This window comes from Bradysia coprophila, chromosome III (genome assembly GCF_014529535.1).
Source record: "Bradysia coprophila strain Holo2 chromosome III, BU_Bcop_v1, whole genome shotgun sequence".
Lineage (NCBI taxonomy): Eukaryota > Metazoa > Arthropoda > Insecta > Diptera > Sciaridae > Bradysia > Bradysia coprophila.
The window spans coordinates 4,554,991-4,581,802 of NC_050736.1; the positions used below are offsets into that span (position 1 = coordinate 4,554,991).

At 34.3% G+C, this 26,812-nt stretch overlaps 3 protein-coding genes across 3 annotated transcripts in view; 2 read left to right on the forward strand and 1 right to left on the reverse strand.

Annotated features, from left to right (window-relative positions):
• LOC119078818 (sex peptide receptor-like) overlaps nucleotides 1–26,812 on the forward strand; it is an 87,313-nt gene that overhangs the window by 50,524 nt on the left and 9,977 nt on the right. The window contains exon 3 of the mRNA XM_037186528.1: nucleotides 22,122–22,448. Within this exon, the coding sequence (XP_037042423.1) occupies nucleotides 22,375–22,448 (74 nt within the window). The 5' untranslated portion in view covers nucleotides 22,122–22,374. The remainder of the gene's footprint in view (nucleotides 1–22,121; nucleotides 22,449–26,812) is intronic.
• Nucleotides 1,844–3,640, forward strand: LOC119078809. Its single transcript, XM_037186517.1, has 3 exons — nucleotides 1,844–2,990; nucleotides 3,213–3,237; nucleotides 3,286–3,640. Exons 1-3 carry the CDS (start codon nucleotides 1,932–1,934, stop codon nucleotides 3,633–3,635), a joined length of 1,434 nt encoding a protein of 477 aa, XP_037042412.1. The 5' UTR covers nucleotides 1,844–1,931; the 3' UTR covers nucleotides 3,636–3,640.
• On the reverse strand, nucleotides 14,063–15,103 carry LOC119078827 (phosphomannomutase-like). Its single transcript, XM_037186538.1, has 2 exons — nucleotides 14,970–15,103; nucleotides 14,063–14,909 (listed from the first exon to the last, which is right to left on the reverse strand). Exon 2 carries the CDS (start codon nucleotides 14,869–14,871, stop codon nucleotides 14,110–14,112), a length of 762 nt encoding a protein of 253 aa, XP_037042433.1. The 5' UTR covers nucleotides 14,872–14,909; nucleotides 14,970–15,103; the 3' UTR covers nucleotides 14,063–14,109.

Genomic DNA, 26,812 nt, shown 5'->3' on the forward strand with positions numbered 1-26,812 from the left:
ATTTTTTCAAGTAAATTGATGTGTTTTGTCTATTTCAGTTGTTCTGTGCACAAAACATTGTTCGTTGTTCGAAATTCGGTCAGGGCAGAATTTTTATTTACGGGTAATGGTTCAGAAGGAGTGGTGAAAAGTAAACCCATTTCGCCACTACTGACAAAAAGTAAAATATAGATAAATAAATACATTTTTCTTGAATTTCCGTTATATTCATCATGGGAAACACATCTGGTGGACCGACCAATGATGATGACCGTTTTTGCATATGCATGAATGATAAAGACAACAACAATGATAGCAAAAATGCAAAATGGATCTTCTGTCATGGATGTAAAAATTGGTACCATTCCATTTGTGCTTTGATTTCAGATGAAGAGTACGAAGGAATTATGAATGATAATGTCGATTGGCACTGTGATTTTTATCAATGCCAAGATAAGGTCGCAGAAATAGCTACCAACAATGCTTTGTCTTCGCAAGCTCAAACACAATGCACAATATGTGGTTTTAATGCTAAAAATAACAGAGGCCTGAAAGTACATCAGCGCATACACGAACGTCCGGTTTCAGGTCATACTCAAGCAATTAACTTGTCATTCGATTGCAAAAAATGTAAGAAAAGTTTCAAAAATCAAAACGAGATTGATCATCATCAAGGTTGTCACAGTAAGATATCACAAAAGATTGCACAACGAGTTAACAATCGTACAGGTAACATCAAAAGAAAAGGTGTAGAAATTTTAACAGAGCCAATGAAAACGACCGATTGTCAAGATACGCAGTCCGACTCCCTTTGTTGTAATAGTTCATCAGGAAATTTACCTTCTCAAAATGTCAATGAATTTATATTCCATTGTGAACATTGTCCTGCTAATGAACCAAGAAGTTTCAAATCTGTTAAAGGTCTACACGTTCACATTGCGAAATCCCATCCAATTTTGAAGGAAGCGAATCCTGACAATGATATAGAACGTATTTTGGAAAATCTTTCAACTTTGAAATCAAGAGTCCGTCTACTGAAACGAATACCCAAAAGCGCCCGTCCTATGGCAGCCAAGAAGTTTAACGAGCTAGCAAGAAATTGTATTTCAAAAAATGATTTGAAATCATGGGAGGATCTTTTGACATTTCCTTACAAATGTTTCCGAGTACCGATTAAGTGCAATAAGAAAAAGCAACGTAGCCTAGCATCAATAGTAAAAGAAAATATTAATCAATTCGAATTAACTGACATCCATACAGAAAACCTTGTGACGGCAAGTCTGAAGAAACGAGTCGAAGCCAAGATTGCAGATTTTGATGTCAAGGGTGCCATAAGGCTCTTATGTTCGCAAGATTCTTTCGCTCCAATGAATCAAGAAACTGTCGATATTCTAAACTCGAAACATCCTGCACCTTCTCGTTGTTTGGATTTCCCGTCTCCTCCGAATGATGAAATTGCTTTTCAATGTGAAGAAGACAATGTCAAACTATCGATAATGTCTTTTGGTAGTGGTTCAGCTGCAGGAATGGATGGTTTTTATCCTCAATATTTCAAAGACTTAATATCGACGTCAGCATTTGTCGCTGGTAATGAATGTCTTTCAGTCATAACCGAACTTTGTAATTTCATGTTACGAGGAAAATTGAATGACCGTATTTGCAAATATGTTTACGGTGCTTCTTTATGTGCATTGACAAAGAAATATGGAGGAATTCGTCCTATTGCTGTTGGTTTATCAATTAGACGTCTAGCTTCTAAGGTTGCATGCTCAGACGTTATCGAAGAAGTTGGAAAATATCTTTTTCCGTCTCAATTGGGCGTAGGAATTAAACAGGGTTGTGAAGCGGCTGTCCATGCAACAAGAAGCTATTTATCTATCAACATTGGCAAAACCAAGATTCTTCTCAAAATAGATTTTCGAAACGCTTTCAATTCGATTGAGAGAGATGTGATGCTCAATGAGGTCAAGCAAATAATTCCTTCATTATATCCATATCTTTGGCAATGTTACAGATATTCTTCACTTTTATTCTTCGGTGAGAATCAAATTTTATCGCAAATTGGAGCACAGCAAGGTGACCCACTAGGTCCATTAATTTTTTCATTAACGATTCACAAATTGATTCAAAATTTAAAAAGCGAATTGAACGTGTGGTATCTAGACGACGGAACTGTTTGTGACGATCCGGATATAGTGTTGAACGATTTTAAAACGATAATCAACGAATCTGAAAAGCTCGGTCTTCATATTAATCCATCCAAATGTGAATTGTTTTTCCTTTCAGAAAAAATCGACGAAGAAATTGTTTCAAAATTTAATACCATCTGTCCAGAAATTTGCGTAACAACAAAGGAGGACCTGAATCTACTTGGCGCACCCCTTTTCGAAGAAGGCTTCATTAAGTTTTCTGAAAAAGTTTTGAGCAAGTTGAAGGTTATGTTCGAGCGTTTGAAACTTCTTAATTCTCATACGGCTTTATTTCTTTTAAAAAACTGTTTTGCCGTTCCGAAACTTACATATTTGCTCAGAACGTCACCAGCATGGAAATTCGAAGATTTCATATCATCTTTCGATGACGAAATTAAGGACCTTCTGGAAACAATCCTAAATATTGATATGAATGACCAACAATGGACTCAAGCCACATTGCCTATCAATTTTGGGGGCCTTGGTATAAGGAAACTACAAGACATTTCTTTGCCAGCTTTCCTTAGCTCTTCATTTGGAGTTAAAAGTCACGTCTCTCATATTCTCAATTTTCAAGATACGACTTTTATTGTTCATTTAGATGAAGCTTTGGAAAAATGGAAAAGTTTAAATGATCTTCAAGCACCTTCTATCAAGCATTTGCAAAAGAATTGGGACTTAATTAACGTTCAACGGATAATGAATGAGAACTTCAAGTTTACATTGAAAACGGACATAGCACGTTTCAAAGCTTTGCAATGTAAAGAATCAAATGCCTGGTTACATTCAATACCATCATCAAACATTGGAACAGTCATGGACAACAATACAATCCGAATTTGCATTGGCTTACGTTTAGGCTGCAATATTTGTTCAACACACACATGCATATGCGGTTCTCTGGTGTTGCCTAATGGTTTACATGGATTGAGCTGCTCAAAATGTATTGCAAAATATGAACGGCATATCATAATAAATGATATCATCCACAGATCATTATCATCATTGCATATTCCCGCTAACTTAGAACCAAGGGGTTTGTCAAGAAATGACGGAAAAAGACCGGATGGTGTTACACTGACTCCATGGTTGAAAGGAAAACCACTCGTTTGGGATGCAACCTGTGTCGATACTTTCGCAGACTCATATTTATCAAAAACATCTACAAAGGCTAGACAACTTGCAGATTATGCAGCGTCTCAGAAGCACAAACATTATTCAGAACTTTTGTCTTCTAACAATTATATTCTATTAGCCTTCGCTGTTGAAACTATGGGCCCGTGGAGTGAAGAAGCATTAAATTTCGTAGACAAAATCGGCCATAAACTACAAGAGTTGACTGGAGACAAAAGATCAAAATTCTTTCTAATACAGAGAATGTCAATGGAAATACAAAGACACAACGCCGCTTGTATTATGGGCACAATTTCCCCGAATAAACCATTGGAAGAAGTTTTCTATTTATAAATATGTTAAACTTGTAATATAAAATAAAAAATAAAAAAAAAAAAAAAAAAAAAAAAAAAAAAAAAAAAAAAAAAATATAGAAAAACAGAGAAAAAAAGACCCTTCGATCACCAGACAAATATCGCATGAAAAAGTTCAGTTTTCGCAGCGTAGTTGCAGAAAATATTGTTTGCTTGAGATCGTTGACGTTGGCTTCGTCTCGGATCAACAAACTTCACACGAAAACAGGACTTTTCAAAGTTTTATCCCTTGTTTATGTAGCAGATCAGCGTGAGTAATCAGATAATTATTAAAAACTATGTACTTTCGTAATCAATAGTACGTCGACAATTTGTTGCATTCTGTTTCTGTATGTCTCACTCCAGCCAACTTATTATATCATTTGAAGTTAATAAATCGATCATAGTATTTGAGATTCCAGCATGAAATTAGGATTTCTATTCCACGTTTACGTTGTAGATTCAAAGCTATGATTTGATTCATTCAATTTACACCAGTTGAATATGTATCTGAAATCGAAAGCTTCACCTAATAAGTACTGCTGGAACGCTTAAACGGTTTTAAACATTTCAACATTTTGTCGTATTCTATACTAACTTAGCTTCCCTATTTCTCAACATTAGTGTACGTTTTATGAATCTTCCCGTCGCATAAATGTTAAATTAAATTTGATGAAGACATCGACCACTCGACATCCCATTATACATTCGTCAGTCAGTACCACACTTACACACAGCCCGGACATAATAATTTTTCCATTTTCGATTAATTTTTCTGATAACAAAGAAATTCGATTTTACAAATGCTTTCTGAGGAAAGTAAAAAACGGAAAAAAGTAAATGCCAAAGAAATTAAAAGTTAAGCACCAGAAATATAATCCTTGTGATGATTTATGAACATTTTCAACTGTGCCCTTGAAAAATAATGATTGGGATCATAATTTCCATCGGAGTTTCCCATTTGACATCATAATTCGTTGAACGATCGTTAAATTTGATTGTGCGATTTATTGTCGAATGATAAGAGGGCTCATTTTTCTGACATTGAAAGTAGTAGTCAATGATTAATTATCGACAATAATTTCAAGTTTGTTTTCAACAGATTTTTTTTTGTGATAAATATAAATACACAAACCCAGGAAGATGTATAAAACCTTCGCTGTTTCTCACAACTGTTTAGAACTTTTCTATAATAACGCTTCAACGTAATCCCTTTTATGAAAATGAAAAAGATAATTCATTACCAAACGTCTTTTTGCTGATGGTTTTTTATCTATTTAAAAGTTTGAATATGAAAAAACTTTGTAAAACTTTTCTTTGCATAAATTGAAAAGTTTCCTTACAAGAAAAATGTTGTGTGTGGGTCGTAGCCATATGAGTGATATGCCTTGGATCGTAATCTCTAATTAACTTCTTTCTAATGAATTCAAACAGCTGCATTTCAATTATTACCATCTTTTAATTAGTAAAAATTACCATTTTACTAATTAAAAAATGTTTTCACAGATTAAGTTCAAGCATTATGTTGAACTGAAAGAAAAATAGAAACATTAAGACATATCTGGACATAGGATTTATTTGTAAACTTGATTATAGGCAAACTGAACGGACTTCCATCATTCAATTACGCTTACATATAGCCCAGTGCATTGATCTCACTTGACTGCACAATTTCGAAATGCATTGATAAAGCTACCTGACTCTATAATTGAATGGACTGATTGAATCATTCGTTTAACTTTAACTAAAATCCTTAGTTCCTGAATCAGATCTATCACAGTTTACCGTTGCTATTTTTGATTGCTTTCTTCACTCTATATACTCTGTGAACTATTTCGTTTCGACTGTTTGACTAAGTTTGTTGCGTTTTGTTTACTTTTTTCCTTGACCGTTTGTATTAAGTTGACTCAAAGCGAAACAAATTGAATTGAGTTAAATTTTACAACAAAATTAATGGGACGGTACCAGAAGGTAGTACGTAAAAGTAATCGTAGAGCTCGCAAAATATTCAAAACTGTTTCACTAGCTCGAAGCTAAATAATTAAAAAGCCACAAACGGACGAGAAGCAATAAATTACCCAAACAGACCATTGACTCCATTGATTACACTTGTAGTTGTTTCATTTTTCATTGCGCTTTTATCTTGATTGAGTTTATAAAAAATTGTTTTAACATTACATCAGCCATTTGAATGGTGCACCTGGAACCACATAACAAAACAAATTGAGTCGAAAGATAAACAGAAAGATATTTGTTTTTCACAAAGCTTTGCAACTGAAATCCTCCGCTTTCCGATTTCGACGGTTTCATTTTCTTTTTAAAGTACATTCCTTCGTAACAAAGCCGAAGCTTCCATTTAGCACAGGCAAGTTCTACAGAAAGTACTTTATGCATAAATTATATTTTTCGTACGATTTTCCTTTGTCATGAAAAATGAAAACGTTAATGCAATCTGAAAAATGACATTGAGAAAAGGAAATTGTTACAGCCAGCATGGTTTGTGGTTTTGTATTGTATGCACAGTATACGTGTACACAACAACAATATGTTATTTTTAATAAGTGCAAAGAATGTTTAGAATGTTCATGTAGCGTGACAGACCTCGTAGGTGTACGTTTCTTTTAGAATTTTGTGTGGATATTAAACATGATTTGCTAACATTTTGTATGCTTAAAACTTCTCCAAACAACTTTTCCCTCTAAGTATGTACAAGATTACAAGACTTTGTGAGTAAAAGTTCATTGATCACAATAGCTTCTCCTGTATGTGCTTTTTACGAGCTAGACGCATTAATGCATAATTCAAACCATTACAGAATGATACAATACCGACAAAAGGAATTTAAATTCAAATCCATTTATTGGCAATATATTTTCCCGTTTACGTGGGACTCTGTGTATGTGTGTACAGAAGGGATTAACAAGTATTATAAAGCAATTAATCTTACGATGAACATGTAAGATAACTATTTTGTTTATCTTGCATGCTAAATGAAGTTTTAATAATGTTATTTTGCTGGAAAATTTCAATGGAAAATTTCAATATGGAAATTTTCAAATGAAAGTTTTCCCCATAAATACGTTCAAGTCGTTTCTATCTTTTCAAATTATGGACAAGCAGTAGAGAGAGTTTTTTTTCGATTTATTTTCTTGTTAAAAAGAACTCGCAAATATATAGAATGTCACTAATAAAAAAGATTCATTTTTGCTTGCGTTGATGAGGGTACGGTACATTCAATTGCAATTTTCATTCACCTCTAGACATATGATATTATCTCTGTACGTTTGTATATAATCTGGTTGTCTTGGTTTCTTCATTGATTTTTATGTAGTACCTCCTCTTCGGGCTTCAAGTCGGGCCATAACCTCCTCATTCATCAAAATAAAAATTTGAAAGTACTACAGGCATGTAACATAACTCAACTTCAATTGTTTTATTGCGAGTGGATCTCAGAACCCTTGGGTCTATTGGGTCTCAGAAACCTAATACGATAATTTAAACTTAACGACAACAAAATAGACTCGTTCTAACCGACAAATGCAAGTAATCTCACAGTATATTTTGTTCGTCAGCTTGGCCCGACGGATAGGGCTGTATACCCACTCATAAAAATAAAAATTTGGAAGCACGTATACGCAGTGCTTTATTATGTGATTGGGCGTGATTACGCATATTTAATATGAGCAAAGCGATATTTACTTTGCTGTATCACGTAAAAGTATCTTAACTGCCACAAAACACACTAAGTGTCGTATATTGCATACCCCACCCATTCCAAAATGGGTAAAATGTAATTACGAATCAAATCAAATATAGACATTTATTAATAAATCCACTTCGCTCCACTGAAAAGCTAATTGGAATGCGTAAGCTCTCTGTAGAATGTCGAAGAATTTGTGGTACTGTTTGAATGGAAGAAGAAAATATTTGAATAATTTATTAATTCCTTTTGGTTAATCTTTTGATTTGTGAAATTATTACGAAATTTTGCTTATTATGTAATGGAATTCGACTGAAACAAGCAATATATCTAGATTACTAGAATTAGGCTTCATCGCAGAGATTTGTGTGGATGAACGAACAAACACAACAAAAAAAGAAAAACAAGAAATATAAAATGCTTCCCCCTGAAATGTACGTGAATGGTGGTGTACGTTTCCATAAATTGACTGTACGTATATAGACGGTAACAATCGTTATCAATAATTTATCTTCAATAGCAGCAACGCAAGAACGAAAGCACGAGAAATTAATTATAGAAATCTTTTAAGTGTTAAAGAATTATATAAATCACGAGGCTTTAATTGATTCAATTGCTATAACAATAAATTACTTTCATATTAATTGAGGGTTTGTAGCGGTTTTATGTAGACAGTCCTTTGAATTACGCCATAAAATGACAATATCATTTGTTGAATGGTTTCTCGGTAGATGTTTTCTTAAATAATATTTTATTGAATTAAATATCAGTTCATCATCAGTTTATCCATTTAATATACTTAAATGATGAACTTCTCTATTCCTTCCGGTGCGTGTCTGCATTATATCGACATAACTGTGTGTGATTTTTTAAAATAACTTTCGACTGAATCGCTTTCAAAACAACCACTAAAAACCATTTCAATTCAATTATCCTTTATCGCAGTGTGCACAATGTGTATGAACGATTCTACAGCCCGATTATTCACCCCTATAAGAACATTAACATCTTTGGTATATATATCGTTTAACCGATCGAAAAAGGTTAATGTAAAAAAACATTAAAACAAACACACAGACATGACAGTGTCTTCATGAAATTGTTTAACTTGCAAGGCGAGGCGTTTACAGTTTTTTTTTTTTAAATAAAAGCGCTGGGCTACATACTGCATATTTAAAGCTGCCACATATAGTACACTTCTAAATTGTTTTTGTTGCGAACATATTATACAGAATTAACCTATGAAAAATTCTAGCATTCTGTTTGGGGATAGAAAAACACATAAGTACGCTTTCGAAACAAAGACCTAAACTGCTGAAACATTTACGAAACGAACATAAAAGAGAAATTTGCGGAACACTGCGCCTAGAATATGCTCATCAGATTGCTAAATGCTTGACTTTATACAAGGAAGTGGATTACGAAAAGTGGTTTTTATGGGTTTGTACAGTAGTTTCGTGACGCGATAAAATGACATATAAAGCCTAACATACTGTGACTCAGTTCAACAAAAAACTGGTAAAAAAGCTGTTTATAAAGGCAAATGTGTGAGATTCAATTGTGCGTTTTTGTTCCTTTTTGGTTCGGTCATGGAATAGAGAAAATTTGGATTATACACGAAAACTACAACCATTGTTTTCTCTCGTTAATTTTTTTTTTATAAATACTTTGGGCTAACCCTATTTCCTTTAATATAGACTCAACACGAGCCAAACAACAATTCATTAAATAATTAATTTAACCTGATACGGACGGCAAACATCTGTTATCAATAAAGACTGCATGAATAAACGACAAGCTCTGACTAAAGTATAGTTTCCACTTAAAAAGAGCACTCCGTTTAGCCTCCGTTTACATGACAGTTGTAAAATAGAACAAAGGAACTGTCACGTAAACGGAGTAAAAAATTGAAATAAATTCAATTTTTATTTTGAATGTTGTATTGCTTCGGTGGTGTTCCGAACATTGAAAGAATTTTTTATGCATGAAGATAAATTCAATTTCCACTCCGTTTGCGTGACAGTTCTTTTGTTCTATTTTACAACTGTCATGTAGACGGAGGCTAAACGGAGTGCTCTTTTTAAGTGGAAACTATACGTAATGCGGTCTCAACGCATTTCTTTATTAAAAATATTTAAAATCAGTCGCTTAAAAAGACTTTCATCAAATGAAGTAACAGATCCGATGATAAACTGATGACATACTTGCCGCCTGGGAAAGGGTAAATTTCAGCCTTCACGATTATGACCAGGCCTGTTTAGATTTGACACCGTTATTAATGTATGTAGCTTGCCAGAGAGATACTCGCACATTAAGTAAACTTACGACGAGCGATTCTCCTTCCGTTTTATCGACGTTGCCATTTTTGATTTTAATTTAAACTGAAAATGCAGTCGCTCAGCTAAAGTAAACTTCGCTAACCAATATAGTTTGTGCTTTCAAAAGCATTACTTTAAAACAATTATCTTTCTCATCTTGTTACATCAAAAAGCCATAAAAATGGGAAAGAAAAATTTGCAAAACTTGTTCACAAAGAAATTGCGGTTGCCATAAGGGAAATCACGAAATCATGTTAGCTCTCACATGAAGTTAAAATTAAATTAACGTTGCTTCTGCTGTATTTACTTACCACTACACAAAGCACGAGCAGACTTTTCAAATTTCCACCCTGTATGATCAGTTTCGTGGTTGGATTGTTTGTTTAAATATTATCAACATCCGCACCAAATTGTTAACACATTTCATGAGTGTTCTTTGGTTTTCCGGTTAAATGTTTACAAAGAATCTGTAATGTATATCCGATGTTCAACTTTTTTGGAACGGTTCCATGTATCTACCGAACCACATCGAATACATTGGGAACACAATTAATTTGCCATCGCATCGCCGGAAGGTGTGATTTTGTAACCATAATTGGGGAGATAAATCATAGTTTTCGGTTCATTGGTTTTTGTTTGCCAAAATCAATAATCATCGTGTTATGTCCACCAGCTATTGATTTCTACATTTGTAATTGGGGTCCGTAGGCAAAAGTAAGAACGGATATGGGACACGCGTGACCGTATGGAGGCACTTGTGATTGAAAATCGAAGTCAGAAACCCGTAAACTTATTTGACAAATTATTATAAACACATTTCCAGCAAATGTATTCTGGCCCGTTCTGGCCATCTACTATATTTATGAAATGAAAGCAAAATTGAAAAGAGATTTTTTTTTAAACACACCGCAGTCAATGTTTCCTACTTACGAAGCGATTTTGTTTGCAGGTGTTCGATTGTCTTCCTTAAAAACTTTTAATTATTTCTTGAAAGATGCTGAAGAATTGCGGATTGTCTAGACGGTGAGCTTAATAAAGATTTGGAGATAAATTTTCTTGTAAGTGGTATTCAATAGATCGTTCGAAATTTATTTGAAACAAGTTCGTAAAGTGAATAGCTAGAGTTAATCGAAAGCAGGATTCCCATTACTATTATATTATACATTTAGCGATTCAGATTCTCCTAGAGAGATACCACCAACATCTGAAGGAATGTTTTTGTACGTGTATATGGTACATAAATATCGTTAATCCTACTTTTCATTCAGTGTATATACGAAAGTATGTTGTGCTTAGCTATTCGTGATGATAAAAACAAACATTACACACAATGGAGCCATATTCGGAAAACATACAAATGAAAGGAAAGCTTAATATCAGACTGTCAAAATGTCTAAAAATTTGCGAGCTTGAACAGTTGTTTTTAACGTAATATTTTAGATAAAGTTGAACTGAGAGTAGTCAAGAGTTGTGTTATTTATTATTAGAGACGGAAGTTTTTCGAGGTTTTCTTCGGGCTTTCATGGGTAAATGGATGTAATATATCAAAACAATTTTTTTTTTGATAATTTAAGACCCATCATCCACTGTAAGACATTTTCATCCGACCTCTGTATGAATCAAATAAACAATTCAACTACAAAGAAAGATTTCATCAGAAAGAACTTAAACTATAAATGGGATAGTGGATGAAAGCAGTAGTTAAACCGAACGGATTGAAAGAAATCGGCAGATAAATGTGTAAAGAAAATTAATATCAAACAGAACGGTCTTAGCAACGTACAGTTCTAAAAATGTTTTACGAACAAAAAGTTTTCGCATATTTCAAAATAAAATTCGAACTAGAAAATCATAAAAACCACCAAATCGATTACACAATAAAAGCAACACAGTAAATTACAATACAACTGCTGAGAAATGGGGCACGTGTTTTCGATTAAACATGAATTTGGAAACAAAAAATATGAAAAAAGCTTTTTTTTCACGGAAAGTATATAATTGAAGAAATTCCTTTGATTCAAAAATACGAACTAAGGATTCGTTGTCGTTTTAGATTACTTTCAAAATGAATTTGATTTTAGCGTTTGTTCAGGGGCGGATCCAGATTTTGCTGACCCGGGCGGTTTTCGTTAAAAATTTGGCAACCGCCTCGACCGCACATAAGTGACCAACATAGCCGATGGAATTAAGAATTTTAAATATGCTATGGTGAGCAGACAACCGAAATTTGTACAAAAACTGGCAACGGATTCTAATCAGGATTAATAATTACATCAAGCAGGATGCGAATGGACCACACACAGCCTCGAAATCAGTACCAATTTACATACGAGTTCGGCCAAAATCTGGTGCACACAACGTTTTGTGCGCTTCATTTTATAATCACAATTAGACAACACAAAGAACACAAATTTTATTTTATTTTCTAAGCAACAAACGAATTTGGGTCTACAAAAATCAACCTTGTGTCACACAGACAATTATTGTATTTGGTTGCAAAAAGTCAGTTTTTACTTTTCATAAAATTCGAACCAGAGATGTGATAAGAGATGGCGTTGCGTTCACCACTGTTGAGGTGTCATCTGTTACTGTCTTTTGTGTTGCGGGTAAACGGAATGTTTCGGTTAAATGGAGAGTTTCGGTTAAACGAAGAGTTTCGAATTTGTAGTGAGGAATTTTTTGTGAGAATTTGTTCGTAAACATAACATTTCGTGGGAGAACTTTTCGTTCATTACTCTCGTGGCATTTCTACGGGAGAAAAATTTATCGTATCTCTCGAATTACTAGGCCCACCTTTTGGGCGGGTCAGGTCCCTTGACTGACAATTTTTTCAATATATTTTTAATCAATTTCATTTTATTTTCCGTTGTTAATCTTCCGAAACATCACAAATAACTGATATAAAACATTCGCTTAAGTACAAGTTCTTTGTTCTCTATTTGCTTGTAAATTTGCGGCCAGATTTTTAATCAACAATACAAAAATAGACAAAGACTCGTGTGAATTACGGCCCTCGCTGCGCTCTGCCCGCAAACGTCCCACTCGTATAAGTCGTCTATTATTCAGTTTTATAGTCTTATTGTTAACGTTAAACAAAAGTAAAAGATGCGAATTTGGAACGATTAGAGGACTTTTCACTTTGGTAAAATATAAAATAGTACGATAGACGTTCTTCCCTTACACTTATGTACAGAAAGAAAGCCCCCCGGTACTTTCTACATTCACAAAACCTTTAATCATGAAAAAAATAGCACGACTCGTGCGAATTACGGCCCTCGCTTCGCTCTGGCCGCAAACTTCACACTCGTGGGAGTTTTAAAGTTTTATGTATGATTGTTTTTTAATGTCATTCCATACATTTGAATAACGATTCAGAAATTGGTTGTTCATAAAATTTTATAAATATTTTATGTCATGGCTAGAAAACTATCATGCGTTCTAGCTGACTTTCACCTGACTGTCCCTGACTATAGCCAACTATAACAGTGATAGCTGACTATCACCGTGATAGCTGACTATCACCGTGATAGCTGACTATCACAGTGATAGCTGACTATCACCGTGATAGCTGACTATCACTACAGTGATAGCTGACTATCACCGTGATAGCTGACTATCACCGTGATAGCTGACTATCACCGTGATAGCTGACTATCACCGTGATAGCTGACTATCACCGTGATAGCTGACTATCACCGTGATAGCTGACTATCACCGTGATAGCTGACTATCACCGTGATAGCTGACTATCACCGTGATAGCTGACTATCACCGTGATAGCTGACTATCACCGTGATAGCTGACTATCACCGTGATAGCTGACTATCACCGTGATAGCTGACTATCACCGTGATAGCTGACTATCACCGTGATAGCTGACTATCACCGTGATAGCTGACTATCACCGTGATAGCTGACTATCACCGTGATAGCTGACTATCACCGTGATAGCTGACTATCACCGTGATAGCTGACTATCACCGTGATAGCTGACTATCACCGTGATAGCTGACTATCACCGTGATAGCTGACTATCACCGTGATAGCTGACTATCACCGTGATAGCTGACTATCACCGTGATAGCTGACTATCACCGTGATAGCTGACTACTGAACAACTTCCATATCCTTAATCCCACATAGCCCATCTTCGAACTTAACCTCAGGAATTGAATTCTGCGTCGATTAAAAAAATAAAATTGGTAATTGGTTGATAATTACTCAAGTTATCGTGTATACAAGGAAAATATTGGGACAAACAATTCCGTTTTTCATAACATTTCATACAACCTTTGGTATACAAACATTCTAGGGTATTTTCCGGCATAAGACCCTGACTTACAGTCTAATTGCCCAAAATATTGAAAATAGCGACCCAGACAGGAAACAAAAAGAAAATGGAATGGTGGAGTTATTTTTTATATTCTTCCTTATGTATACATTGCATCACCATTTCGTCATTCGACAATTTGAAACATTTCAGACAGAATCTTCTTGGTGTCACGTGGACTAGAAACTTTATGGCCAATGGTTCTGGGATCATTGAATATCTCATAATCATTTCCACCTGCTTCCGTTTGGTCGCCGAAAAAATGGATTTGCGTATACTTCGTTGCATTCGTAACGTATTGTAATGCATACGTTTTGTCCCAACCGTGCGGAAAAACATTGAAACTAATCTGACCGCCAACGCTGTACGTCAAGTCAGTGTCATGGAATTCTTCCTGTAACTTTTTGATCATTGTGCCCCTAACATTATGTTTCAAATCATAATCAGCGAAGAAATTTCTTTCGTACCGTGTGCATTGTCGACCCATCGGACAGATGTTCAGCATTCCTTTTCGAAGATCGATGAATGTTCCGCGTTTGAACGGCAGTTCCAGTTCAGACAAGTATCTCAGCACGAAACTAATGAATCGCTGTAGTGTTTTCTCTCCCAAATGTTTTTGAATCGACTGTTTTACTACCTCGGTTCCATCTACTATTTGAACTAGGCCATTTTCCGGAAATATAAAATCGAATTGTTGTAAAATTTTCTGACCATTCAATTGCTCAAACAATTTTCCCAAGTCAGAACCACTAATGAGGCCAATGGTTGCGATCGGCCTAATTTTGTTGAACAAAAACTCCTCGAAATCCAATTCGATTGTAGTTCGGGGGAGAGTCAGTGTACCATCAACATCAAACAGTAACAAGATCTCATCACGTGCAAGGTTCATTGTTGTCTATTTTGCTTTGCTGTTGTGTTTTACTTTCACTGAAACGAAAATCTTTTTACAACTCAATTCATTTCACTTATTTCGAGTGTGATACTTACATCGTTCTACACTGAAGCGGGTGTTAGGATACACTGTGTCAAGCAAATTCATTGAAAAAAATAAATAGTTTTGATTTCACTACTATAAAACGATCGAGCTTGTGTGAGTGGATGAAGAAAAGCTAGTCCAGCTAGTCACAATGTTCTGTCTGTTTGTTTTATTATCATCGAACTCACAATACATATGCTACAAAAACAGCTCCGAAAAATACTGATTTGAATACAAAAAAAATACAATTCGATTAAAAATTAAGGCCGTGATGTTTTTATGTCAAATCGCAGCAAGAAGCTGCTCAAAACAAATGGTTTGGCTCCAGAAATGAAAAGCTCAATATTTTCGTCATGGAAACAACCCTTAAAAATTTGTCTTTGTGACCCTATTGCCTGAACCACTGTATTGGTAACTTGTCGAATGAAAATATATTTTTAATTTCAGTTTTTTTCCCCGAACTGTTCAAGAGAAACTGTTTGGTTGTGAAAGTGAAAAGTTCATCATTCCTTAGGTTAAGTCGAAGCAGTGACTTTTCGTCGAATTTCCCATCAACAATTTTCTTGCAAAATTAATTCCTGGCAAAAATAGGTCGAAATCGGTTCAACAAATAAAAATTTCAAAACATCGATCATTGTGAATTAGCCCAATATTTTCCGGAGATACTAGACAAAAATTTTGAGGATGTTTCTCATGACTAAACGTTCCATCTGCGCAGCCAACCAATTTATATTAGTAGATTATTCACCTCTGTCCACATGTTTATTTAGACACTTGGGGAGTTATTGCATGAGCCGAAGGCGAATGTTATAACCCCAAGTTTCGAAATAAACATATGGACAGAGGTGTATACGCTATTTTATCTACCGACGGCGAAATAATGGCATTTTTTCACTGCTATTATTTCAACTAGGTAGATAATGAGCTACGATTTGACAAAAACGAGACTTCACCTTAAATTTATAGTACACTAAACGAAAATGTATATAAAGGCTGCGCAAATATGCTCGAAAATGATGAATAAAATGTTCTGTCAAACATTCGTTTTATCAAAACTTCAGGTTCATAGGTCGCTCATATTTTAAACTCTGTTTATTTATTAGAATTTTTTGTTGTTGATGAATTCATAATTGCTATTTCTACAACCTCTTACCGACGACAAGCATATCACCAGTATTATTATCTGGTCCATTACTTCCATCTATCAAAGTATTTTTATCTGTTTAGCGGGGATGCGACTTTATAAATTCATTAGAGGAACTCAATTATGAGATAGTAAAAAAGAATCTGCTTAGTAGAGAAAAGTAAATTGACATCGAAAATTAGTCAAAGGTAAAATAAATACTTCTGAACTACAATTACGACAAAAAAAAGAACGGTTCCAGAGCAAATTTTTTACAAGGTTAGTCAAACACAATCGATATTCGTTCATAGCTAACACATTCGTGGTCGGTATTGCTGGTTTCCATTTTTCAAAAAGGATTTTTGTAAGAAGATACAATCGACCATCTAATACGCCCGAATGTAGGCTCTAATATCAGCCTACTCTCTTTTAAGAGGCACCGGTACTTTGCCGAAAAGCATACATTAGGGCGATTTTTAAAAACTGGATTTTAGTTTACTTTTGATGATATCTTTCCACCAGAATCCTTTTTCAAAAATGTACGACCGCAATTCCGACCACGAATGTGTTAGCTTTCAACAGAAAATAGATTTGGTTGTAGCAATTTGACCAGCTCTGAGAACAATGAGCAGTTTATGAAAATTTCATGAAACTGCTCACTTTTGTCAGAGCTGGTCAAAAGACTACAACCAAAACTATTTTTTATTTAAAGCTAACAGATTCGTGGTCGGAATTGCGGTCGTACATTTTTCAAAAAGGATTCTGATGAAAAGATATTAAAAAAAATGAAATACAAAACACGCAAATGTAGGCTACAATTTTAGCTAAGTGCCGGTGCCTCTTAATAAATGATGGAATTTGTTTATGTACTGTCCGTTTGACAAGAGGATCGCCACGGTTCAGCAGGGGGTTTTGAACATTTCTTTTTTACACGTTGGCACACGTGCTCTTGTCAGATTCAAGATTCTTTTTACGAAGGTTACGCTGATTATACTTTGTGAAAAAGGCCAATACCTTGCAAATACGTCACATCTTGGACAGAATTTGACACTGCAATATCTGCAACATGAAAAAACTAAATGTTCGAAACCCCCTGAAACCCCGTGCTTCCACCTACGTAATATACACAACTAGGTGAGCCAATTTTAATTTATACCATTATGTTCGATGAATTGAATTAATAAGACGTAATACAATGACTGGTGGAAACTGTTATTGACTCCTTTCCATTTCATTAAATTTTATTTATTTGACCCCACTAACATCCTTTTACAGCCAATAACAAATGCAGTCTAGACCACCGGCTTAACGTGACTTTCGAACCACGCCTCGATGTATCCAAATACGCTGTGAGGAAAGTTATGTGCTTAATTGATGACTCGCCTAAATTTAGGCTATGCACACAAACTAATTGTATTTCGGTTGCGTCATACGAGTCCTTCAGTGTGTACATTGTTGTAGCTACCAAACACGCTGCAACTACCCAAATTATGAAGCTTGAGTGACCTTTAGGACATTAACAATGCGATATAATCGCTAAAAACATTCCATGTGGAATTTTGTGACACTGGATTCAAGCCATCCCGTCCGTAATGATTCAAGAAAAAATTCATTTAAAATTAATTAGTATTTGTTAATCGAAACTAGATGGTCAATCTTTATAATAAAGCTGAACATGGCTCCCTGATATCAAAAGGTATAAAAAAACAAGGCATCAGAACAGTCGGAGCGTTTGCTGCGACTTAGCCCCGTACAACCCGTAATCCTATTTCGTCCGCAACCATAATACGTCCGTAGCCCTAATAAGCCCGGAACCCTAATACGTTTACAACCCTCTAATGCGTCTGTTACCAAAATGCAAGTCAAGTTGGGCATTTTCAAATTTACTGAAACTGTTCATTTCTAAAATTGCGCATAGCGCAATTACGAAAGCCCGTACGAAGTACCTTTTAAATAAAACCAACAATTTACGACATTATTTTAGAAACCCAAAATTTTTTGCCAACTTTCCATTGGGTATTCAATTACCTCTCAAATGAAACAAAAACTAGCAAAATCGGATGAGATTTACTCGATTTATGTGCAAAAAACACTTAGGGCCGAGTAACGACCTTTGAGCCCTCCCAACAAGCCCACGTTGCATCTTACCCAAAAACAATGTTCAGCAACTTTGTTCTACTCGTCAATACCTTTCATTTGATATATCACAAGCAGCTATTGCGTGCGTATTTCGGTAGATATCGTCGAAAGACTGAAAAACACCTATAGGGCCCTAGCTCTGGAGGGGCCGACCCTACCATGCCCATTTTCGAACTTGACCTTACTTTTGTCGATACCAATCGGGGAAAAAAAGAATTTTGAAAAAAGCTTGTGATTTACTCAAGCTAGAGGGGTCACGGACGGACGGACGGACGGACGGACGGACATTTTTTTTATTGCGGATTCGTCATCTATGAACATAACCAAATGCTTTGCCCTTACTGTCTGCTTCCAATTCGACGTGTTACAAACGGCATATTAATCTTATAAGCCCCCAGTACTTCGTACGGGGCTAAAAACGTCTCAAAGTTAAAGAATGTGACAATGCCGCAAATCACTGTCAATTAGCTTATTCAAAATGATGTAAAAAAATGAAAATAGAGAAGATCAGAAAATTGCTATACATAGAGTAATAGATGTGTCTCTTGTAATGTTGAAGATCCTAATTTACCGTTTATAGCGTTCAAAAATTAAACTGTTGAACGTGTTCAACAAATAAACTGATTTTTAGGCAAAATCGTATCAGCTCAAATATGAACCAGATTTTTGTACACTATACCAAAATAGGTCTGCTATATGCTGCTTAAAAAATAATTTTTGAAACTGGAATTGAATCATGGAGAAAAAGAAAAGAAAAATAAATGTTTGTTACTAAACGGCCATTAAGTGCAATTTTTCCCAAAAATTTGGTATACCAGTAAGCTTAGACATTATCTTTTAACGAGGCCATGTTCAAAATTTTATTGCAAACTGGTACATTACGAAAATGGCATCAAGACAAACACATATACGAAATTTTGAGGTAATTTTCGGGTTTTCGGTTTTTAATATTATTTCATGAACTTGGCAAAACAAACTTGTTTTTTAATAACAAATGCCATAATCACAACCACCCCATGTAACCAAAAAATATATATTGGATGTGTAATATCACGTCACTTTTTCCATTCAAATTAACGAAGGTATTTCATTTTATTCCTTGTCAGTCTAAAACAGAGAACGTAAATAAGAATTCCAAACAAAATTCATAATTAAATGACACAGCACGAATACGCTCTTTCATTGTAATAAAAAAGTTTTGTTTATTGGATAAAAAAAGGAGGATGAAAATATCGTGTATGGAGAAGTCCTGAGGATTAGATTTGGAAACAATAAAAAAAGTTTTTCTGCATGTACTGTACATATACAACAATACTAAACTTAATGAAATACTCGGTATGACTTGATTTGAATTGGATTAGTCTTTATATTATATTCTAATCCGTGCAAAATTCGCACTGTGAATACCTCTTTAGAATTTTATTTTTTTATTTATATCAAATGAAATGACTATCGTGATGATTGCGTAATGATGAAATCGACCAAATCAAACTCATTTACATTTTTCAGATTAAAGCTGTGAAAAAGTTTGACAAAAACAAATAATTTTTTATTTGTTTTTGATGGAATGTGCTGTAATTTAACGCGGCATTTCGATATAAAAAGTTTTGGAATTAGACGAACAAATTTCTCCAGGGCTTTTACTGGCACTTCCAGTTACTTACGAAACGTAATCCATTCACACACACCATGCTACGAAACGACAGGAAAGTACGCTCCTAAAGTTATTCGAAAACATTGCTATTTTCGGTCTCTCAATGTTCGATAGTAGGCGCAAACAGAGCAAGGAGCAAGAACGACGATTTGCTGTGCTGTAAACATGCATGTATCTCATTCTCTTTGCTGTTTTTGTCGTTTGCAAGTGGAAGCGTGAAAAATTGTGTACTTAACAGGATAGTCTGTATCAGACAACACCACATGGATTTTTTCTAAGAATTATTTGTCGCATTCGTAACATCCCAAAAATCACTAAAGCTTCATAATTTTGGTAGTTTTAGTGTGAGTAGTGGGCTGCCATACACACTCGTATGATATAACCCAAATACGAAGAATGTTTAGCCTACATTTAAGGGTGAGCCTAACTTTCCTCAGAAAGTATTTGCATACTTCGAGACGTCATACTTTCGGAAGTCATGATAGCCGGTGGCCCAGACTGACCTCACTAACAGCCAATAACAAGTGCACTCTGGACCATCGGCTTAACAAAGGAAAGAGAAAACAGTTTTAATTATTTGTTTTTCTTTCAAACAGTGAGTAATAGTAGTGAAGTACGAATCCACGCGTTTAGTGGTATGGTAGACATCACTATATAGAAAAGCGGTCGAATCCGATATTTTGAATTTTTGTATGGTAATCGACATTCAAACATTAATCTATTCATTGCTTCGAACCTGTTGCAGATGGCTGTCATCTGTTATCGACAACTACAGCAATAATAATAAACGAGAGGCTCCGACTAATGAGTCTTATACAGCAAAAAACATGTTCAAAACAAATGAAGTAAAAGATTTCTGAAATCAATTTCTGAAAATCTTCGTTTAAATGAAGTAATATATCAGATAGTAAAACTGTTTGTTAATATGCTTGCCGTCTGTGATAGGTTAAAGAATAAGAGCCACATTTTGCTAGGTTTGTGTCCTTTTATTAGTTTTATCGATTGGCACAAATGAGTATGTCAATTGATAAAACTCATTAAAAGATGCAAACCTAGCAAAATCTGGCTCTTATTCTTTAAAAGCAACTGAGATATTACGACAGAGTAAAGTTTATTTTACTATGCCATGGAGATATCCGTTATGGAATGTGAATTTCCATAAAAAATTTGAAATATCGGATTCAAACCTTTTTTTATGCACCGCCATGTACCATACGACAATATAGATTGTTTCAGTTCGATAAGCTTTCAAAAATGGATGCCGCTGTCTATCGCTAGAATAAAAAATTTAGTTTTGCTGGTTTTCGTTTCCGCGACATCCATTTTTGAAAGCTGTTCGAAATTCTAACTGGAACACTCTATTAAGCTTAAGAATTATTTTTACGTACATGTGTATATGTGTTGCCTTACCTTTGACTCTAATTCACAAACACATTAAACACTAATAAGTCTCTTGGTATATAAATTAACGCTTCAACTGCATTTACATGGTTTCTCTCCTTGTGATGCAAATATCTATTATTCCCTTTGTAACTCACACAGCCAACAGATTTAGTTGAACTATGTACAAATCCAAACATTGCCCTTATATAATACTCTTGTTACAAAATTCGTAGAATTCATTTTTGATGCAAAATTGGTTTGAATATCAAACAAATTAGTTTGCATCGAATGAACAAGGAGCTGTAAATAATTGAAAATATTACTTGTACGTTGTATTGTGTCATTGTTGTAGATGTGCTTTCGACAGCATTTCTGACAAATTCCCGGAAATAGTTGCTAGCGGAAAGAAACAAAAATCACACAACCACTGCTAAAACTTTACATAACTTCTAATACACCAATAAATTCTATTCCAATAAATATAAGAAATTGTTTTGAAAATTGTGGCGTAATTGAACAGTTTGGACAACCGAATATCTCGTTACAATGTTTCAGTTTATATATTTTCATAATAAATCTGGGTGTAGTGTTATTCTTCGAAACACAACATTTTCTACATTTCCAACCATATACATATAGATGGAAATTGCAGGAATTTTCCAAGATGCAATAAAATGTTGTTGGTTTTATTCCTTCATCATATTACATTTTTCAACGTTACAACGTAAAATTTAGCATAGAAAAAAGTAAAACGATTTCATACAACAGCGCTCTCATATGATATTCAGCATAACATTACATAAAACATAAGATAAAAATAATGTACGGTGATCTAATGCAACCCTCCTTTTCATATATTTCCAGGTACACTCGAGAAAAACGAACACCATACAGCATCATCACAGGAACAATTTTTCCGAAACGTATATACTCATCGGAAGCGTATAATTTATCCTTTTTAAACATTTTAGAGTTTCAAAGTTTTATCGAAGTGTAATGTTCGTGAAAGGATAATGCCAGCTATAAATATGTGCCGGGATAAATAAACTATATTCTCGTAGTGTGAAAACTTTCTATCTCTCTAAAATTTTATACAACATTTGCACTGAAATCAACGATGGCGAATCAATCTAATACATCGACGGATGATGTGGTGTACTGTGGAAAAGGATTAGATGACTTTCACACAGGGTGAGTGTTTATGGTCTGTTTTTTTGGTTCGGGATTGTTATGATTTATTTAACGGTAACGACCGCATTTCCACGTTTTATGATCCGTGTATCAGAGAGGTTTTATATTCGAAAAAGTTTGCATCTTGTAAAAAAATAAAATGTTAAAAGTATAGACTGCAATATGGGAATGTAATGTGGTAGTACTTAGGAGGTCATATGTCAATGTACCCAAACATTTGAAGTAAAATTTATTTATTTATTTGAGCGCAAACACTTCACTTTAAATACACATTTTATTGTCTGACATATCGATTTTCTATTTTATTTTTCAAACGTGTAAAGTGTATCCAAATATTTAACATTTTTTTCCATTTCATAATAACACTCAACCTGAAAACGATAGTTTCAAGTTTTTTTATATTTATTTTACTCATTCCATCGAACTAATTCAAAGAAAAACATCATTCGTTTAAACGCTTTTGTTGAAAAATTTAACGATAATTTTAACCGTAACAACCTGTTGAATATTTTTGCCAGTGTGCTATACACATTTGAAGAAGATTCAAATTTTCGAAAGCTATTTTATATGTTGATTTACTTCTCCATTACGTAACTCATACAGTTAGCATAAAAGAAGTCATTCACTCGCTATAATTCTCATAAATTTTCGACGAAAGAAAAAAAAAACTTTACATTTGCTGGGGATTTTTTTCTTATTTCTCTACATCAATCGACGCAACTGAGTATTTCAAAGTGAAACATTGAGATATTTATGGTATGTTCTATTATTATTTCGTTAATAATTTAATCTGTTACGTATTTCGTGTCGAAAACCCCATGATTTCCTGAAGAAAATGGCAGAATAATTCACCATCATCGTCATGGTATTAACAAAATTAACAATATTCTCAAATAGGAATCGTAAAACAGCAAAATAAAATGCTAAAAATAAAAAATTCAATTAAACCAAATAAACATATAAATTTCATCTCTTTTTTATGTACTTTCCAGGGACGAATTTTTTTCCAGAAAATTTATAGTATTTGATAGTATATATAGTCGTGGTGTTGGTTGGTGCTGTTATATACTTTTAACTTTGTAGAACCGAAGAGCTTTACTTTTTTTTATTATATTTGCAGAGCAGAGTTGTTATATACGTACAATAGCAAGAAAATTGTACGCTTTGTGTTATATATTATTCGTACGAATGTATCTTTGTTAACTTTTTAACAACATCACACACCTTATTGTCGCGTAGGTGCCATAAAATGCTAAATTTGAATCTGAAAAACAGGGTTTTTATCGCCATACCAAAATGTGTGTTATATTTGAGGACTTGGAGTTTTCTCCATTTTTGGCTCAAATATTTTTCCCATAACCGTTCACCCATCATCATCTTATGCGTCGTATTACTGAAAGTGCTGCTCATCAATCTTATAATGATAACATAATATCATCGAGCAATGGTAGATGGTGGTATATAACACCATTCGAAAATATGAAGTGTTATTTAGTGTCTATGTTAAAGAGTAGCTTGAATCTTATATTATGGCGTTCTTGAGGCAGCGACGCCGTTTTGCCCTTCATAGCTTGGTCGAGACTTAGGACCTGTCCTATCTATTTGTTAAGAACCGGTTCGTTATAATGGATCGTTTAATATGAGTATGTTTTGCATGTGTTATGATTATTTACTCTGATGTCTGTCCGTTCTGCGATCATTTTTTTTTCGCGCCATCGCCATTTACAGAATCTTAGTCGATTTTGCAATATTATGTATCTTATGTATCTAAAGAAGAATCAAAAAGTCAAGTGTCATAGGTATGTTAGGATTATGAGGGTTTGCCACGTATGTACAAACAGCTTGCTTTGTACGCTTTGTGGTAGCTTTACCACATACTGTCCACGAACTAGCAAGTTTGGTGATGAGTTGAAATTCCATTTCGGCTATGGTTCGCTAGACTTGTTCGTGAGCAAATCGTTTGTTTGAAGCATTGTATCAAGTCGCCATTAGGGTGTAGCGGTTTTTACAAAATGTGTTAGTTCTTTTAAGGCTCAGCCGGAAATCCACTCAGCTGGTCCATCTGATCATTTTATGAAAGAAAAAAAAATTTCAAACTTTGATTTTGTGCTGCCGCCAGATCGATTTTTGAAAATTTCGTCGTTTTCGGTCCACATCACATATATCGATTTTTTACGGTGGGCTCAGTGTACATAAAAAGTTGAGTCAACATGGTAATCTAATCTCCAGGCTTCACAGATTATTTTATAAAAAAGATCAAGTCTAAAATATATTTTTTGAGTTCATGACTGATTGTCAAAGTTCCCCGATGGTGATTTTGAGACTTTAATCTCGCCTTGAAATTTGATGAAAATGTGCAAAAATGTAAATTAAACTTTTAATATGCTAAATGGACCGCGGTGAGTCAAATACGACATCTGATTTGATTTGGGACACCTAAATTTGATATTTATCTGACAAAAAGTTGTGTTTTTGGTACATGGAATATTGGTGGCGAAAGTCGAATAATCTCAAATCAATAATTTTTTAGCTTAGAATGTATTCCCAGGTTCTGACAATGCGAAACCTTCAATTTTAAGCGTTTTCTAAGCTAATTTACAACATTAAATACATCAAAATTAGAAAATGTAAAGAGACGTAGCCACTGGCTCTAGAACTTGTCAACAGTACGTAAATTAGCTTAGAAAACGCTTAAAATTGAAGGTTTCGCATTGTCAGAACCTGGGAATACATTTTAAGCTAAAAAATTATTTATTTGAGGTAATTCGACTTTCGCCACCAATATTCCATGTACCAAAAACACAACTTTTTGTCAGATAAATATCAAATTTAGGTGTCCCAATTCAAATCAGATGTTGTATTTGACTCACCGCGGTCCATTTAGCATATTTAAAGTTTAGTTTACATTTTTGCACATTTTCATCAAATTTCAAGGCGAGATTAAAGTCTCAAAATCACCATCGGGGAACTTTGACAATCAGTCATGAACTCAAAAAAAAATTTTTAGACTTGATCTTTTTTATAAAATAATCTGTGAAGCCTGGAGATTAGATTACCATGTTGACTCAACTTTTTATGTACACCGAGCCCACCGTAAAAAATCGATATATGTGAGGTGGACCGAAAACGACGAAATTTTCAAAAATCGATCTGGCGGCAGCACAAAATCAAAGTTTGAAAAAAAAATTTCTTCCATAAAATGATCAGATGGACCAGCTGAGTGGATTTCCGGCTGAGCCTTAACAGAACTAACACATTTTGTAAAACCGCTACACCCTAGTCGCCATGGTCTGGTGAAAAACGGTATTGTTGAACTGTAATATTAATGCAAAACGCCGAAAAACGTATTTAGTTTTCTCTCAGATCGAAACAGTGGCATAATGTCTTGGCAATGAGTATTTATTAGATTTTCTCTTAAATTGTATTCTTTTGGATTGGATTTACAGCCGGATTTCGTTTTAATTTTTTTTCCTCAGTTTTCTTATTGACAAACGTTGTTTTTGTTCCGATGACGCAGTAAATTAAACTGAATCAAAGCACCTAGCAGGGTAATAGAGGTTTTACCACGTCAACTAGAGTATTCAATATTCGTCAATTAACCTTCCATTAATCTCTAATTGATCTGTAACCTAACTAGAGTCGTTTTATAAGTATAGAACAATGTTTAAATGAACGAAGTGAAAAATCTGAACAAAAGAAGTAACAGATTTTATGAAATTATTGCCATCCTTCGATCTTAAAAGTTTGATTGAACAACAATTTCTAAACTTTTTGTTGCGATTCAATGAGGATGCCACAGATATATCGACTGCAACGATATCGATTGTTTTTGATGTGATGTCGTCATTATTTGCGTTACAGTTTCAGGAAATCACATACCTTAACAGAAAATTGTTACTTTGAAGTCACAGTTGTTATCATTTCGTAAATTTCTTATCAGATTAAATTTCCCGTACATAACATCCAATACATTATGTCCGTCATCATAATATGTTTTGCAAAGCACATCAAAATATTTTTTCCGATTCATTGCAATTACTCTTTGCAATCTCATTAAAAATTTAATTTAAAATATTCCACTCGCAGTCGAAACGAAAGTGCATCAAGCTTATCAGTATAAATCAAAAGTCTGCTTCATTTGGCAACATTTTATTTATTTATTAATATTTATATTCGTTGTTGTTGCTGTTGTTGTTTTTGTGTGGCGAAATTAAATACTGTGCCACATTTTTCACTGCCACAAAAATTCTGACAATAAAATTTATGGCACATTAAATCTCGTTCAATAAGTCTATACGTAGCATAATAATTTATTCCAGCTTTTCAATAAAAAAGAAGATTTACCATGTTTGCATTTTTACCCT

Coding starts and splice junctions, on each gene's coding strand:
- LOC119078809 (XM_037186517.1), top strand. CDS start 1,932: ATGCTCAATGAGGTCAAGCAAATAATTCCTTCATTATATCCATATCTT. Junction 2,991..3,212: donor ACATTGGAACAGTCATGGAC/AACAATACAATC, acceptor AGGGGTTTGTCA/AGAAATGACGGAAAAAGACC. Junction 3,238..3,285: donor TGACGGAAAAAGACCGGATG/GTGTTACACTGA, acceptor TCGTTTGGGATG/CAACCTGTGTCGATACTTTC.
- LOC119078827 (XM_037186538.1), bottom strand. CDS start 14,871: ATGAACCTTGCACGTGATGAGATCTTGTTACTGTTTGATGTTGATGGT.